At 42.1% G+C, this 18183-nt stretch overlaps 1 protein-coding gene and 1 long non-coding RNA gene across 2 annotated transcripts; one reads left to right on the top strand and one right to left on the bottom strand.

The window, feature by feature from the left end:
• Positions 1-7458: 7458 nt before the first annotated feature.
• LOC103636076 (ATP-dependent zinc metalloprotease FTSH 9, chloroplastic/mitochondrial) lies at positions 7459-16435 on the top strand. Its single transcript, XM_008658431.4, has 17 exons — positions 7459-8492; positions 9068-9221; positions 9676-9768; positions 9900-9988; positions 10449-10572; positions 10760-10879; positions 11017-11067; positions 11786-11847; positions 12141-12198; positions 13884-14009; positions 14098-14178; positions 14290-14419; positions 14694-14842; positions 14982-15263; positions 15339-15428; positions 15677-15730; positions 15842-16435. Exons 1-17 carry the CDS (start codon positions 7990-7992, stop codon positions 15980-15982), a joined length of 2307 nt encoding a protein of 768 aa, XP_008656653.1. The 5' UTR covers positions 7459-7989; the 3' UTR covers positions 15983-16435.
• On the bottom strand, positions 12637-13744 carry LOC103636075 (uncharacterized). The gene is made up of 2 exons (XR_557786.2): positions 13244-13744; positions 12637-12988 (listed from the first exon to the last, which is right to left on the bottom strand). It is a non-coding gene; the product is annotated as an uncharacterized lncRNA (long non-coding RNA).
• Positions 16436-18183: the final 1748 nt, after the last annotated feature.

The raw sequence follows: 18183 nt of genomic DNA, 5'->3' as shown, positions 1-18183 counted from the left end.
CAAATAGGAGGGCACCTGACTTGTAGCCGCAAGACTTGGCGTAGTCTTTAAGTTCTTCTATTTCGTCCTTCGTCAGTTTTTGCCCAACTAAGTTCTGGAAAGAGTAGGCTTCGTCGTCCGAAGGGTCTTCGGCTATTTCTTTTCCTTTCTCAGGCACTGTGGCCATGGTTTTTTCAGTAGTAGCACCAGCTTCTTCCGCAGCCATGTCTTCCAAAATCTTGTTGATATTCTTAATCGTGGTTTCTAAGTTTGTATCTTCGGCTGTAGCGGCTTCGGCAGCCGCGGCCTCCGAAGCTACGCCTTCGACGATTGCTGTACCTTCGGCAGCTGCCGTTTTTTGGATTGATGCCCTTGGCGGCGTCTTGTCGATAACCTCAGTTACCGCAATAATTCTTTGCCGTTTGGGTTTGTTTATCTTCGATTGATCCGGCTCGTCCACCTTTGCAAAAAGCTTCGTCAGTTGGAGCCCTAATGGACTTAGCTTCGTAGGCATGGGTTCAGTCATTACCTTTAAAATTTCCTCCACGTCGCTGGTAGAAGGCGGTGTGGGGGTCCCCTCTTCTTCGGGTGATTTGCGCTTCGGAGCAGATATTTTTCCTTTTTTGAGAATTTTCTTCTCCTTTGCTGGTCTTTCTTCATCCGTGATCGGAGTTTCGGCTATTCTTTTTCTTTTAAGGCCCTCGGCACCCTTGTTCAATTGTTCATAGTCTGGGTATTCGAAGCCTAGGGCGTCAAGCACTCGGTTCAACCTTCGTTTCGGACGGGCACCGAAGGCTGCTGTCATTAGTTGATCCTCTTTTTTGGAGTAATTCCCCAGGATTTCGTTGCACATCACCTCAACAGTGTCTAACCATTCTTTGCAGGGTTTTTTGAAGAACTTCTTGAACTTGAAGTAATAGGGAAGCCGGACAAGCTCCCCCTTCTTCTTCTCTCCCTCCAGCTTCGGCATCTCCCACTCTTTTAGAGTAGGGAAAATTCTGAATGCCAAGAACTCTTGAACTAGATCCCTGGTGCCAATATGTTCTGAGATAATTTCAAATTCACCCAGAGCAGCCCAGGTGGGACCTTTTAGGTCGCCAATGTGGCATTGCGGCCTTGTCTCTCCGAAGATTAACTCCAGAGGGCTTTGTACCAATTTTTCTTTGTCTTCATCGACTTTTACATAAAACCACTCAGATTTCCAACCTGCTGGCCATTTGCTTCGGTAGCTGATGACAGGACACTTTGTTGTCTTCCGGTAGGCAAAATTATAGCAACCGAAATTATCATGAAGCCCATCTTTTCTGGCTTTTGTTTGGTAATGTAATTCGTGAGCTCGGCAGAAGCTGTCAGCAAATGGTTCCACAGCTTGGCTTCGGAGGGCCCAGATATAAACATTGAGCCTAACGATGGCGTTAGGAGTCAATTGATGAAAGTAGATACCAAACCTCCTTAGTATCTCCGCAACAATACCGTGGAGAGGGAATCTAAGCCCAGCCTTTAAAAAACTCTTGAAAATAACAATCTCATCCTTCCTTGGCTTCGGGGTGGTTTCTTCTTCCCCGAAGCGGAGTAGCTTCTTCTGGTCCTCTTTGAAATAACCTGCTTTCACCATCTTCGAAAGGTCAGCTTTTGAAACAGTTGATTTCCCAAAATCTAGGTGACTGGGCTTGCTGGGCGTAGCAAGGTGATAGTCATCTTCGGAGTCAGTCCCTTCAATGTTTTCTTTTCCTTCGGCAGTTGTTGGGCCTGCTTCAGCAGCAGGCATTTCTTCTGTAGTCAGTAGACCGGAACGCTGCATTGCTTCGGAGATGGGCACAGTGTCTGAACCTTCGGCTTCGTCTCCCTCACGTACAACTTTGGCAGTAGATCGTATTCTCGCCATTTGATTCTAAGTTTGGGAAGTCAAAAACTTTTTCCTTTTTTCTCTCTCCGAAGCTCTTCTTTCTGACGAAGCGGACGTTGAGAAGCACCTTCGTTCGATTCTGAGACTTAAGCTTCGGCTATGGTGAAAAATTTTGGCAGCGAAACAGTGCAAATAGCAATGAATGCTGTGGTAACTTCACACCCACCTGTTTGTTTATATAGTGCTGCAGGTAGGAAGGCGAAGCGGTGGAACTGTTACACCAGGCGCGCAGTAACTCATACCCGCTGCGCAGTGGACCGCAAGGATCAAACAGTAACTCTGCAAGGTGGGACCGACACGGAAGTCGGATCGTTTCTCCGCAACGAGCTCAGGGAAGGTGTTTTTTGGACCTTCGGCTTCCCGAAGCTGAAGAGGCTTTTTTCACGGGTCAAGCTCGTTACGAAGAACGATCTAGCACCGCGAAAGGGGCTACTGTTGGGGTCGTGCTTCGGTGCGCCGAAGGTCTCACACGAAGAAGCAGCTTCGGCTGAAGTCGTCTCCAAGAGATGGCCGAAGGTCCCTTTTCATGGAGCTTCGGCGTTTTAAACCGACATAGAGATAGAATGACCTTTTTATACATATAGGTCTGAGTCAATGCTGTAAACTTTCGCAAGGGGCATAATTGTAATTTGTCACAGGCTGCGACCTGTGCCTATAAATAGATGAACAGTACCTCTGTACTGTTCACGGGAACCTGTCATTTGCTTTCGCATCACGCTTGTACTTTTGCCTTCCGCAGGACCGAAGGTACATTTGTAATTCAAAGTCATTTACATTCATTAATACGAATAGAGATAATTCTATGACAATACTTAAATGTTTATTTCATATTCTATGATTTATGTAAATGCTTCATTCTTCGTTGTTATGCTTACGAAGGTATGTCCTTCGTAACCTTCGTCTGAGATGCTTTATATCCCGAAGGGATATATCGTTATGGAGGACGAAGGACCTTTACACTTAACATTTTTTGTGTTGCCTTGTTCTTAATTCTTAGCATTTGAGAACAAGTCCCCAACATTATCATACTGACATGAGGAGTTGGGGTCTGGTCAAAAACTGGCCCACTGTCATTTTGTTCCATTTCGTCTGTTGCCATTGCACCTCTCTACACAAAGGTATATAATTAGGATAACTGTGTTGTATGTATAGTAAAATGTAATTATAACATGAGACATGGACTGCTAACAAACATTTTTTTCCGGTGTCACGTCAAATTTGGGCAAGCAGGTGCAAGCTGATGTGGTTTGAGGTGTGATATTTGTGTTCCTCAAACTTATGTTTCGAACATCAAAACAGAACTCCTGTTGACAAAAAAAGTGTGGTTCGCATACTGCTAAAAAGAAGTATGCATACATGTACGTATAATGAGTAAAAATAGTATTGTCGTTGGACAAATTACCTGTTGATCTGAAACCACATCCGATTCGTCGGGAAAGGTCTCAAGGACTGTACGGATATGCTGTTGTCTTTCGTGAATTTCTTCAAACTGAGTAGCACCCAGTTGGGTCTCAAGCTGCGAAGCTTGGGATGGCATATCGGGTGTGGGCTGGGTGGCATCAACTGTGTGTCCTTGTACACAATTATATTGAAAATAATATATGTCAAAATTTGAATTATAAATCAAATGTTGCTGTGTATACGTGACAAAAACATAAGTTGTTAACTGTACTTATAACAAAAACATATACACATGTCAAAAGATAAAATGTTCTGAATAAGGAATACCTGCTGAATCAGCCGAATTCCCCGGTTGCTGTGGCTCATCCGTCTCGTTTTCCAAATTTTCAGACTCGGCACGTAGTACCTCGTCTATCAATTCTATAAACTTGTCTGCTATGTCATATTGCTTGACAATAATTTTGTCGATGCTGTCTTTTATGGCTACGCATGACTTGTCAACCTCCAAGTCATATGCAGCAAGAATATCTGTGAATTTAGATCGATGACGATGGGGGAGATCGTTGATCTTACTTGACATCATCTCTTTGATAGATGGAAGTTTGATGTTAAAAGTTGGCCGAGGCATGGGGCCAGGGCGCGGTGCATCAAAAATATTGGTCATGCACTCCGGCTGGTTGTTCAGCAAAAAATAGTAAGAATCCATGTCCACCTTCGTATTCTATTTGTTCAATAAATAATCATAAACAGTGGATATAATACATCATAAACTTGCCTCAGATTGGTGAACGATCTTAGGTCCAACTGCATAGCATGTCTCCGTCGAGCTTCGGAACTAGAAATAAAATTGTAGTTACTATGAGTAACCAACTGTGTAACTGTGCATAACCAACTGTGAAAATATGAATAACTTACTTCACAGTGTCCGAAAGATTCAGCCCCATGGCGAACCTTCCTCTTGTCAGCTTTGGTCAAAGCTTTTATGATATTCTTATCAAAAAATTTAATGCGAGGTGTGCCACTCTTATTATGGGGGGCAGCGGCTGTATGCAGGTGATCCAAGTAGTACAACTACATTAAAAAGAATAACAATGTTCAATAGCAATGTAAGTAGACATAACAAACATCGTAAAACATGTTACATAACTACCAAAAGTTAGGAACCAATAATGAAATAAATGTGCATACGGAAAAACACTATACTTACAAGGACAACAATGGAGCATCCATAGATAGTCGTGGAGACATTTGTGGTGATCCGGTTGTGCCACTTCTTGGCAGCTTCACATAGATCATTAAAAATCAACTGGCACCAGTCGATCTCATGGAAACGGTGCATTTCTTCTGTGAGAAGCACCTCATGATATGTGATGCCCCAGCTAGCAGTTGGAAACAGCAAACGGTTGAATAGAATGAGGAAGAAACATCTGATTGAAAGGTCATCATCCTCGCCTTTCCTTAATCGATCATGTAGAACTGCCACATTGAACTCATCTTTGGCCACACCAAGCTCTGCCCTCAAGTTGCTTGCTGCAACTGCTTCATCAATACCCAAAGGTTTACCACCTCCATGATTTGGCACGCCAAGAATAAGATGAACAATATCCTTTGTGATCTTGAGTTCCTTTCCTGGACCAGGACGTATTGTCATATCCTTGGGGTCTAGCTTGTCCATCAACCATTGGAGGTGTGATCTACTGCACAGCGCATCTACTGTCATATCAAGAATGGAAGAGAAGCCTTTGCGTCTTATAGCCTCACGTTGTCTTTCATTCAAAATGTTAATGCTTGCAATGACATCTTGAGGGTTGCACCTCACATTAAGCCTCTGTTAAACAATATACAACATGAAATAATTTTGTTATTATGAAAAAAATAATCAGAACATTACAAATATGAAATTGTTTGTTGGGTATGCATAACATTAACCTGTCGGGGTAGCTCCTCATGTTTAACCCTCTTTGTCACGACTTTTCTTAACACTCTTGTGTGGCTTTCAGAAACATTGCGCTTCTTCATAGCTGGCATGAAGTCATCTTCATCAGAATCAATCTGAACTGTTTCATTGGTCACATTTTGACTGTCAGCATTTGAAGGATTTTCAACTTCTGGACATGGGTTAGGATGTTCTGCAGAGGGAATGTCTACACTGAAGCACTCCTGGCTTGACTGGATTGTTATACGCTTGGGGTTATTTGGAGGACGGTCGACTTGCTTCATTTTTTTAAATTAACAGCTGCATACATAATATACAATGTTGTAAAAAATAAAAGGTTACATATGCATATGTATTTATGGTGTGGTATGATTGAATCAATTAACCTAATTGTTTTAAATACCAAACCTAAAACATCTGAATATACTGTTCTCTATTTACATTTACATACCCATACTGAACTGTTTCAATTATTAGGAAAACTGAATATGTTTCAATAAAAACAACCCTTGCTATGACCAAATAATGTGTTAGCTGTAATGCTCTGAAATACATAAATGTATGCACTAAACAGAAATGAAATTTTATATAAAACATATACTCTATGAAAAACAACTAGTTGGCTGATCATTTACTATACACAGATGCATACATATTCTGAACTGATATACCATCATAACAAAGTGAATATGTTACATACAGATGCATACATGAAACACATTAGCATATATGTTCTGTCCTGTTATACGTTCATAAAAATCTGAATATGTTGCATACCATTGCATACAGTTGCAATTATAAAACACAATTTGCCTGCAACCTGATATGTTTGAGCAAAACAAAAATTGCTATTAACAATCTGTATTAACTGTGAACTGGTTTAATAAATAATGTCTGTTTTAAAATAATAAAAAACTGGATATGATCCAATAAAACAATACATGCTGTCACACAATGTATTAACTATAACAATAATGGAATAAATAAGTGTATGCAGTCACAAAAATGATTCAATTGTGTACATGAGCGTAACCTAATGTGCATAACCAACTGTGTACATGAGCGTAACCGACTGTGTAAATGTGCGTAACCAACTGTGTAAATGTGCGTAAATGTAATACATCAACTGCATAACTAATGTCAACCCTAGCCGTGATCCACACAATGCAAAATGAACAAAAAACAACTAGTTTGTTGACGGTCAAACTCGATCAAATGAAATGCGCGCGAGCTAGGGTTGGGAAGAACACACCGATTGGAGCGGTACCCGTTGGCGGCAGCGAATGTTGAGGATGGCGGAGAACGTGGAAGCAGTCGGGTCGGCGGAGGGCGAAGGAGCAGAACCGTCGCCGGAGAAGGTAGGGTTTTCGCCGGTCGCCGAATGCAGCGGCGCGAATGTTGGAGCGACGATTGGGGAAACCGAGGGTGCGCCGCTCAAATGCCGCTTGCGACTGGATCGACAGCGAGCGGCGAGGGGTTGGAAGAGTCGTCGGAAATGGGAGCGGAGTCGCTGGGAAGGAAGAATCGCCGGAGATTCCTGGAGTCGTGCGGGGGTTGGGGTTTTGCGGTTATGGAAACTGAGCCGGGAGCAAAGGAGCTAATCGCGGGATCACGTAGGTATTTATATGGAAAACGAAAGGTCAGTCGGCTGTGAAATGCAGGTGCGTTCATATTTGGCTGGGGCTTCCTCTAGCTAAATAGAGCCCAGGGCTCTAAATACATATAGTATATATATATATATATATATATATATATATATATATATATATATATATATATATATATATATATATATATATATATATATATATATATATATATATATATATATATATATATATCCACTATATTCTCGTGCTAATTACTGAAGTAGAAGTAGATTTCAGATAACGACGATGGACCAAATACACACTAGACTATCTCTAGCAGACTCTATATTCAACTCTTTATCCCATTCCCTATTTCAAGAGATATGATTTGCCCGTCTTGGTTTCGTGCAAATATATCAAGATGTTCGGTTGTTGTTGCCAACACCTCAGGAACAGTAAGCTCTCTGCGCATATAAAGATCGATGGACGCACAGAGTACATTTACACAAACATTGGCACTTGACGAATGAAGAAGCGTATACGGTACCAACTAGCGAGCGGTGAGACTTCCAGGGTGCGACTGCCCAAGGGAATGCTTGAGGGCCTCTCCGGCCGGCGGCCTTGTTGACGTGAATGGAAATAGATAAAAAGTTTAAAATATCATTTTATTTCAGGACGGAGGATGGAGATGATAGAAAAGAGAGAAGAGAATAGATTCTTCCTGTCTGGTGTCTACCTTCTGGTGTCTGAGAATCGGGTCCCTTGCTTCAGCCGGAGTGCCAGTGCTTACTGTCGGTGAGTAATGAAGGACAGGAGTACAGGAACAGGACCCGCCCCAGGCCCAGCGCCGACCCACAACACAGCCCAGCTCTCCGACACCGGCCAGGCGAGTGGAGTCGTCATAGCATTCGAGAGCCAGCCGTCCGTTGCCAACGCCCAACGGTCTGAGTGAATCCTGCCGATCGCGAACGCCGCCGCGTCGTCGTCCTCCGTCGCCCCGCCTCGGCTTCCACCGTCAGCGGCCGCGCTCGCGATAAGGCTACTCGTGTCCTGTCCACTAAAACCAAGACCCACCGCCTCCAGAGTTAAAGGGAAAAGAAAAAGGGGAAGAAGCCCCTCGCTCCAAGTCACGCGCCTCCCGCCTCGCCGGCGCCGCCCGCCCGCCCGCCTCGCCCGCCATGAGCGCGCTCCAGGCCTCCCTCCTCCTCCGCCCGCTCTTTTCGCCACTGCCCCCACGCCGCCGGCAGCTGCTCTCCTCCGCCTCCTTCTCTTTCCCCCGCGGCGCCCACGCGCCCCGCCTCCGCGCATTGGTCCCCGGCGCGCCGCAGCCCGACGCCGCCGAGCCGCCCGCGATTGCATCCTCGGCGGCGGCGGCGGCGGCGGCGGAGGCTGAGCCGGAGGCGGAGCCCACGACGGCGGCAGCTCAGCCCGTCGCGATGAGCGCGAAGGAGGGGCTGGAGGACATGGTGGACAAGGCTAGGGCCTGGGCCGTGGCGGTCGCGGCCGCGGTGTTAGCCGCGGCCAGGAGGTTCGTCGACTGGGTGCTGTCGAGGGACTGGATGGGCTGGTGGCCTTTCTGGAGATCCGAGCACCGGCTGCAGCGCTTGATCGACGAGGCGGACGCCAACCCCAACGACGCGGCCAAGCAGAGCGCGCTCCTGCACGAGCTCAACAAGTTAAGGTGCGTTGTTTTACTTTGACAATTGGGCGAATGTGGTTCCGGCTGAGTGGATTTGCCGTGGTTGTTTATACGGTTTGACTTACCTAAGGAACAATTGTGGCAAGGTTTCTTGAGAAATTTGTGGGTATGAATTCCCAAGTTTCGCGATATTGAGTGGATTCTGCGCCCTAGGTATACCGTATACCCTCTATGCTGATTTGCCTCACAAAGTTGAAAATAAGCAATATGGTGAGTGCTTGATGATTCATATACTGTTGGATCATTGGTAGGAGAAAGCACAAATTTGGATGTTCTTGAACGTTCATAAATTCGTCCAATTTGTCTTATGGTTGGTGTCCTAGTACTGCATCATCATTAGTAGTGGTCGTATTGTTGACATAAGCATGGGAGTCCTTTTTCCGTGCCATCTTTTGATGCAATTTGAAATAAATATGACAATGAAGAAAGTTGCTTCTTTTGTTGGTTTTGTTGTTTGGACTTTGTACTGACCATTGCATCAAATCTTCGAATTAGAAACTGAAGAATGGTTTCACCTGTTTGAATTTCCTGTTTTGGTGTGCACCAAAAATATGCAGCCCTGAAGATGTCATTAAAAGGTTTGAGGAGCGAAGCCATGCTGTGGATAGCAGGGGGGCTGCAGAGTACCTGCGGGCACTTATTCTCACTAACACTATAGCAGATTACCTTCCAGATGAACAATCTGGGAGGTCTGCAAGCCTGCCAGCCCTGGTAAGATTATTTAGCAACTCTTTAAAATATATATGATGAAGTTTCATGCGCTATATTATTCTGTCAATGTAGCTTCAGGAAAAAGACCTGGACCATGTTTTGTAACTTAACTGACATTCAATTTTCCAAATCCATCTACATGTCACACAATGACATACGATTCTTGCCCAGCATTGTATTCTTCAATGTATTTCCATGTTTGTAGGGATGTTCAAGCAATTATTCCATTTGTTGAAGCACTTGTTTTCAAGTAAAGCCTGTTTGGCTCTTCATATAGACAAACATTGCTGTGATCCTGCAAAAGCACAAAGCTTATAACTTCCAACTATATGCATTTCCTTCCACAATGCTTTCTGCCATTCTGTGTTAACTTCTACTCTGTATTAGTTACCATGTTGGTAACTTGGCATGTTGTAACCACTTCACGGTCTGTAATATGCATTTATGTCAGTAGTTGCAAGAGTTGAAACAACGTGTATCTGGGAATGAGGACAAACCTTTCATGAACCCTGGGATATCAGAAAAGCAACCTTTACATGTTGTAATGGTAAGTCTACCAGATCTTTGAGGAATGCTACTGATTATTATTCATGCTCGTGTTAATAGGCCAGGGGCCAAATTTTATCCTGTGATCATAATTCTTAAACCATGTTTTGATAGATTTTGTTGCATCATTAGGTTGACCCCAAATCTACAGGTAGATCAACACGTTTTGCTCAAGAAATCTTCTCAACGATCTTGTTTACAATTGCTGTTGGCGTAATGTGGTATGCTATACCTTTCATCATTCTTATTAGCTAGTTCTTTTTTAATTCATAGTTATCTATTTTATACCAACCTTTTTTGTTCAATTCCTACTTGGCTTAATGGTCAAGTAACTGAGACACATTTAGCTTGAACTAACCGGCATTATGATACTAGTTTTTTGGTTTTATTATGCGATGCAAATTAAAAAGAATTCCCATGTTCATGCTATCTTGTAGTTTAGCTTAGGCACATAATTGTTCCTGTTGTACCCAGATTTCTAGTACCCATAGGTCATAGGTAGGTGTTTCCTACAGAATGTGATGCATATAGAAGAACTTTGTCTATTTGCTTTGGAGAATTGATACACTTTTTATTTCTCATGAAATGAATAATTTTCTTAATATGTTAATTGTTTGGGCCAAACTTGGTATATGTTTAAATTTGCTTTGTGGATGCTCACTGCATAATATCTTGTTCCAGGGTGATGGGTGCTGCTGCACTTCAAAAATATATTGGGAGCTTAGGTGGAATTGGGGCATCTGGTGCTGGTTCTAGCTCATCATATTCTCCAAAAGAGATGAATAAGGATATGATGCCAGAGAAGGTATCTGAGTACGCTTCATAAAGTACTTGGTGCAAGAAGAGTATCTTGGTCCATTTTGGGTTACTACATGAACTTTATTAGTGTTTTCCTTCTGCACCATACTGTCTTTATTGCTGTTGTTTGACAGTAATGTGATTTCTCAGTACAGAAAACAAATACATATTCAAATGCTTCTATGCTGTTTCAGAATGTCAAGACATTTAAAGATGTCAAAGGTTGTGATGATGCAAAAAAGGAACTTGAGGAAGTAGTTGAGTATCTCAAGAACCCTTCAAAGTTCACTCGCCTTGGTGGAAAGCTACCTAAGGTAATCACTCTGTGGCACCCTGCGAGTAACATTTATTGCCACCTTGCTCCATGAGTTTATCTGTTGTTTTTATTGGATGGTTGAGCTGTTGTGAATCTTGCTCTTTAATGTATTCCTCTTATACTTTTACTTTGCAGGGCATACTTTTGACTGGTGCTCCAGGAACTGGGAAGACACTACTAGCAAAGGTGAACTTGAGCTCACCACTTAGTTATTTTACTTATAACAGCCGCTATAGCTTTTTCAAGGGCCTACCACTATGAAATTGCCAATTGTTTTGCTATTGCTGCTAATGATGCTTTAGGCTAGCTCCGCTAAACACCACTATTTTTCTTAGCCGCAAAATATTTTAGCACTGCTAATCATGACCAATGCAAAATGCCAAAATATTCATTCCTTAGTCTAGAGGAGTATAATCTATGCCTATCCATCATGTTCTTTACTTAATAAACCATTAAATAATTATTAAACCGTTGAATATTGAGTTTTGAATGAATATGAATGTTGATCATAGCTGTGAGTATGTTGACTGATTTAGTAAATGTTAAGTAATGGACGTGGTGACATGTTCTCCTAGAGCATTTACATGTATTTGAGTATAGTGTTCATGAAATTTTCCATAGTTAAATGTTTTTGTACACAATTAGTTAGTAATTTTCATGTTTTCTATAAAAACTGCTAAATTAAATAGCCGCTAGAGCCCGCTATAGCTTTTAGAGGAAGACGCCGCTAAATTTTATAGCCCGCTATTTACAACATCGCTTCTTGCGTATTGCACTATTCTTTCCGTTTATACATATACCAATATATGCCATTGTGCCATCTGCAGCTGTTATCCTATAGTTTTTGTGCTACTGCTGTTGTCTTGACCAAACATACCTTACTGGAGCTGGCTTTTTGCTCCAGGCCATTGCTGGAGAAGCTGGCGTACCATTCTTTTACCGAGCAGGTTCTGAATTTGAGGAAATGTAAGATCTCTTGTAAGGTGCTATCTGGCATTATATATTTTCTTTGTTGTTCTGTAATCTTGATCTGCCAAATTACAATTGTCTTTACTGGATCAGAAAATAATTGATGGTAGATGTATGCAATTTGAATTTATCTATTCTTTAACAGAATTGAAAAGTTAATAGAATGGTAACATCTTAGCATTCATGAGAAACTTAAGTCTAACAGCTGGAATTTTATATCCCGCTATTAATATTTATTGTACCCTGCTATCAAAGTTTTCTTATTTAACTATGCCTTCATCTCTTCTCAGGTTTGTTGGTGTTGGTGCTCGGAGAGTGAGGTCATTGTTTCAAGCTGCAAAGAAGAAGGTATACCCTTCTGCTCCCAAGTCCCAACTTGTATTTTTCTGAGCTTAGCTCCTTAATATTTTCTGTGTCTGGTTTATGGATCAGAGCTTTGCTCCCAACTTGCCAAGCTTTCAGTTACTCTTTCTTTGACTATTCTATATTGCTTAAAAATTGAAATAGAGGATATACTATCACCACATTGTTTTAGATTAAGTCGATGAGTCAATTGGTTTCTTTCTATAAGGGTAAATATTGATCCTTCTTATGCTGCCATAGCAAAGGTAATAATTCCATCCAGAAATATATCTTATTTAGGATGTTACTGGCCATACTTTCTTTACTTTGACCATGAATGTGTACATTGGTTATTAAAACGATAAAACGTTGAAGCGCTCATGAGTACTTTTTGACTTCAAAACGTTTAAGCGAGCTTTAGAATGTCTTTTTAAACAACATGGATAAAATATCAATATAACATAAGTTCGTATAATAATATCAGGGGAAATACCAACCTCTCATAATAACAAGTTCTAAGATGACATGTCCACAACCACAAGCAAACAATCAACTAAAACGACATGTTCTAAAATGACATGTGAGTATGTGACAAACACAAGCACACAATTAACTAAAATGACATGCCCACAACCACAATGACACAAGCATCACTCTCAATCTCCCTTCCATCTATGATCTCTTAGTAACCATCATCTCAATCTCCTTTCCTTGCTGGATCTTTTAAAGGATCATAGCCATCACTTTGACTGCCAGCTACAGATGCATTCACATCACTACTGCTTGCCATTTCACTCTGCAAGTGCAAAGAATAGAGCAAATCAGACAATCTGGGTGGGAGCAGGGGAGGCGGATGAGAGTAGAACACTGCAGGGGAGGCGGGCAGGCAGACTGGCGGATGAGATCAGCTGAGCTTAGGAGGCGGGCACTGGTAGGTGGGCGAGCCGAGCAGGGGAGGTGGATGAGAGCAGCACTGCAGAGGAGGCACCGAGGTGGATGAGCTCATCAAGCTGAGAGTAGGCGAGGCGGGAGGCGGCAGATGAGGGCTTACCAGCGGCAATGGATGGCAGTCGCAGGAGTGGACAAAGTGCAGGGGAGTCGACGACGGTGCCGCGGTGGATGACAGGCGCAGGGGCAGGGGCAGCGAGCGGATGGCGGATGCTGCCTGATGGGCTCGCTTTAGGGTGCACGATGATTCTCTCGTGGGCTAGGCTGGAGCTGAACATCCCTAAAGCACTAAAGCATGGCTTTTCATGGTTCATAGCGTTTAAACGCTCAAAACTAGCGCTTTAGTGCCTAAAAGTAGTGCTTTAGTGCCTCAAACGAGCGCTTTACACTTTTTTGTGAAACGTTCCAACGCTTCAGGGACTTAGCAGCATTTTGACGCTTAAAAGGTGCATAAGTGACTTTTTAATAAACATGATATGTACAAAAACTGTTAACCCTTTATTTTTTGTAAGGAGACCAAAATAGTTGATTTGGTAACATGAATAATATTACCATCAATTCATTATATATGTTATGAGAAGATATTCTGAAATGAAATATATTTGTGTTTTACTGACTTAAAACCATGAAAACTAAAGGTCGAAGTTATATATTGGAAACTGATATCGTCCAAAGAATCTTATATACTTGAAGAGAGGAGAATGCCGCTTTAGCCAGCTTTAACAATCATTTCCTCTTTACAGGCACCATGCATTGTTTTCATTGATGAAATAGATGCTGTGGGATCAACTAGGAAACAGTGGGAAGGGCACACAAAGAAGACATTGCATCAACTTCTTGTTGAGATGGATGGGTTTGAACAAAATGAGGCAATGCTAGTCTATCATGTGATCGAATAGACCAATGTACTCAGAACTTTATCTGACTCTTGCTTCCAATTGATCTTTTATCTCACAGGGAATAATTGTGATGGCTGCAACAAACTTGCCAGACATTCTTGATCCTGCACTCACAAGACCTGGTAGATTTGATAGGCATGTAAGTCGTCTGAGCATATGTTTTCCTGATCTTGATGAAGTGTATCACCTAAAAGTTCTATCCAGTGAGTGCAAAAAAGTTTGATTAATTCTGTTGAGCTTTCTTTACTAGATTGTTGTCCCAAGTCCAGATGTGCGGGGTCGCCAAGAGATTCTGGAGCTCTATTTGCAAGATAAGCCAGTGGCAAATGATGTAGATATCAATGCAATTGCCCGAAGTACACCAGGCTTTAATGGGGCTGGTACATGCATTTTCCTTTGTTCCATTATTGAGAAGTAGCATGTCACATTTCATTTTATAAGTGCCATGAGGAATTTAAAGGACTGTGTAATTCTTTTCACTAGCAGCTACGTCTACCTGTTTATCCTTTGTCCATTTACGAGTGGTATTTTGAATATGAATACAATATTACACATTTTTCATTTTAAGAAAAAGATGTTAAACATGCCTTGAGTATAATGTTTTAGATTGTACCGTGATATTTGTATTCTGACATCTCTGTCTCTTTCTGTTAGACCTAGCCAACCTTGTAAACATTGCAGCGATAAAGGCTGCGGTTGAAGGTGCGGATAAATTGAATGCTGTTCAGTTGGAGTTTGCCAAAGATCGTATTATCATGGGAACCGAGAGGAGATCAATGTTCATATCTGATGAATCGAGAAAGGCATGTTTGTTTTTGTTAACTTACCTTTTTGGCAAGTAAAAAGAAAAGAGCGAGTAGTCCTAACATAAGGTTGCCATGAAGTCTAGATTGGAGCAGCTGTGCGGATATGTGATTAATTTCATTTCTTTGTGTTCATTAGCTTACTGCCTACCATGAAAGTGGACATGCTATTGTTGCACTCAACACCCAGGGTGCTCACCCCATACACAAGGCAACTATCCTTCCTCGTGGGTCTGCCCTTGGAATGGTCACACAACTCCCCTCACAGGATGAGACCTCTATTAGCAAGAAACAACTCCTTGCACGTCTTGATGTTTGCATGGGTGGGAGGGTTGCTGAAGAGCTGATCTTTGGGGAAGACAATGTTACAACTGGGGCAAGAAATGACCTTCACACTGCAACGGAGCTTGCCCAGTACATGGTGATTACTTCAACTGTTGGGATTTGTTTTGTGTGTTAGACATGTTAAATGGCTCATCTAACTTCGACTCTACAGGTATCGAACTGTGGGATGAGTGATGCTATCGGTCCTGTGCATGTGAAAGAACGACCAAGCATAGAGATGCAATCAAGGATAGATGCTGAGGTACTTTTTCATAGGCCACTCAAATATTCTGATAACATTATGGCTGTACTATTTCATCTTGCTGTACATTTGGGGAGGTCTGTCTATATTTTTTTGGGCAAATGGTAGCTCATGTCGTATGATCGTTCCATTCTCAAGTGTCTGCATTAACTAGCCTCTTGACCGATGCCAAGAGGTTGGATGTATTGATGACCTTAATGAAGTACTTAGGATTTCCTGTTGCATTTTCTGATTAGATGGTCTTGCAGGTGGTGAAGCTCCTAAGAGAGGCTTATGGGCGGGTCAAGCGATTGCTTAGGAAGGTTTGTCTCACAACTGTGATTGGTTCTGTCGTAGAGTGATCACTTTCACATGATACCGGATCCTTTTTAGCGCACTTAATGCTGAGTCAATTTTCCAAACTTTGTTTTCAGCATGAGAAGCAATTACATGCTCTAGCAAATGCGCTGCTGGAGCGTGAAACGCTTACTGCAGATGAGATCAACAAAGTAGTTCACCCTTACCAAGAAGAGCCCCATCTTTCCTTCCAAGACGAGGAGTTTGCCCTCGCTTAAAGATTCTTTTGTTGCATCAAGATATCGGTCACCACCCGTGAATTGTAAATCCGTGTACAGTAAGTGGCGCCTAGATGAGCCATGGAAGTTCCTTCAGATGCCCTCTTCTGTAAAACAGCGCGAAACACCTATGGTAAATTAGAAGATTGGTGTTGCGAAAGCTGATGCCTGCTTATTGACAATTCTTTGGATGGAAGGCTTCCCGGGAAGGCTCTGGGTTTGCAAAACCCTCTCATACTTTTGGTTTAGTTAGGATAGATGTAGGTTTAACACTGCATGTTCTGATTGCTAGGTTTCTGGCTAGGGCAACATGTTGATCATGTTCTTTTCACTTTTTTATTGACATTTTCTGTAAGGAAATCGTACATGTAACGATTGTTTTATTTGTCAAACAAGCACTGTTTGTTTTTGTCAAACAGTATACGGTTAATGTATTCGTGTTGCTAACGTCGACTTGATGGTCCTGTGACAGGACTCCTGTCTGTGTTTTGTTTGAGCCTTGTTTCTCAAAACTGGAGCTTGGCAGAAAAGCAGCGAGGGTGGCATGTTTGGTTCAGCTTTTTTCTGACCAGCTTTTCTGAGAATCTGGCTGTGGGAAGAATCTGGCTGTGTAGAGAATCTGGGTATCATTAGGATTACGTGTGAAGGAAGATAAAAGTGTCCATATGACTCAGGATCTAGAAAGTGACGGATTCCTACTATTGCAACGACTCAACCGATTATGTGTTTATGTTGATTTTGAATGGTTTTTACCCAAACGAATTTTATAGAATCTGACTGAAAAGCTGAGCGTTTGGCAGTCCGCAGCAGCTTTTGGTGGCCAGAAGCTCCAAAAAGCTGAAACAAACAGGGGCAGATGGCCAACAGGCCGACGCGGGCCCATCAGCAAACGGGGCGGCACGGGTCTATAGGCTGTGCCTAGAGAGCCCATGTGTTTGGCCGTTGGCTCAGGCACGGCCCTCTGGGCCATTTTTCGTGCCGGGCTAGCCCGCTTGGCACTTTCAAAAAAACGGGTCGTGCTAGCACCAAACCCGCCAAAGTTAAAAAAACAACAGAAAATATAGACAAATATAATAAATGAGCTGTTTTGTGCAATGCTGCCTTATTAAAAACTATTCTAGGTAAAACTCACCCTTGTGAGAAACCCTAGAAAGGAAAAAGAGTGCAGTCAGCTCAAAGTTTAGTCACTAAGTTTATATCTGTTACAAATGTATATTACAATACAAAATGACTCTCACAATGATTGAATGACAAAGCACAGAACAGATGACCACATCAGAGTCTAGAAGACTAGAACTAAGTAGTAAATACCAAAGTCACTAAGCAGCAACAGGTTCATCTTCATCAAGGAATAAGTTCTAGAATGAGTCCTCAAGCTCTGGGTTGTCAACAGCATGTTGTTCTCTCTTTTCTCCTAATTCCCAATCTTGTAAGCAAGTCAGCATCTCCATATTCTCAGGTAATAAGCGTCGTCGTCGCTCCTCAATTATCCTCCCTGTCAAACTGAAACAAGACTCTGAAGAGACAGTAGATACAGGAACAGACATAATATCCCTTGCCATTATAGACAAAACTGGATATGTTAGCTTGTGGTCACGCCACTAGAGAAGTATATCAAAATCATCCTCATAAGAAGTGACATTGTCACTGTCTAAGTAGGCTGAGAGCTCACAAATAGCAGAGGAAGATGAAGCAGAAGGGGTATAGATAGGGGGAGGACCAACAACACCTGAACTGGAATCTCCAAATATTCTTCCCCAAGCTTGTTTTTTACCTGTATGAATAGAAGGTTGAGCAGCCCTTTGAGCCCTAACTGTACCAAACTTAATCTCATATTTAGTAAACATTTTATACAATTCATTTTTGACATCAACATAATATGTACTGTACTCACACCCAGTGCAGTCACCAAGTAAATGCAACACATTAAAAAAAACCTCTCATCTTAGCTCTAGGGTACAGAATGAATGCATATGAATATAGCAAAGGTATGTCACTCTAGTACTTAAGGAATTTAAGTTGCATTGGAAACACAATAGTTCTAAGATTTATATCTCTTTCACATGCTTTCAAATGAGATGCAATTTCCAGAATATGGTGAAGAACTAGTGGACTAGTTGGATAATAAACACCAGACAAAACAACAGTAGAGTCATAGTACAGTTCTAGAAACTCTAAAATCTTCTCAGCAACATACCAAT

Source organism: Zea mays, chromosome 8, assembly GCF_902167145.1.
Source record: "Zea mays cultivar B73 chromosome 8, Zm-B73-REFERENCE-NAM-5.0, whole genome shotgun sequence".
In the NCBI taxonomy this organism is placed as follows: Eukaryota; Viridiplantae; Streptophyta; class Magnoliopsida; order Poales; family Poaceae; genus Zea; species Zea mays.
This window is presented reverse-complemented; position numbering and strand designations above follow the sequence as displayed.

What these genes read in the sequence shown, in the direction of transcription:
- LOC103636076 (XM_008658431.4), top strand. Translation starts at nt 7,990, where the DNA reads ATGAGCGCGCTCCAGGCCTCCCTCCTCCTCCGCCCGCTCTTTTCGCCA. An exon ending in ATGGGTTTGAACAAAATGAG is followed by an intron (nt 14,010 to 14,097) that starts GCAATGCTAGTC and finishes TTTATCTCACAG; the next exon opens with GGAATAATTGTGATGGCTGC. An exon ending in TCAAGCGATTGCTTAGGAAG is followed by an intron (nt 15,731 to 15,841) that starts GTTTGTCTCACA and finishes CTTTGTTTTCAG; the next exon opens with CATGAGAAGCAATTACATGC.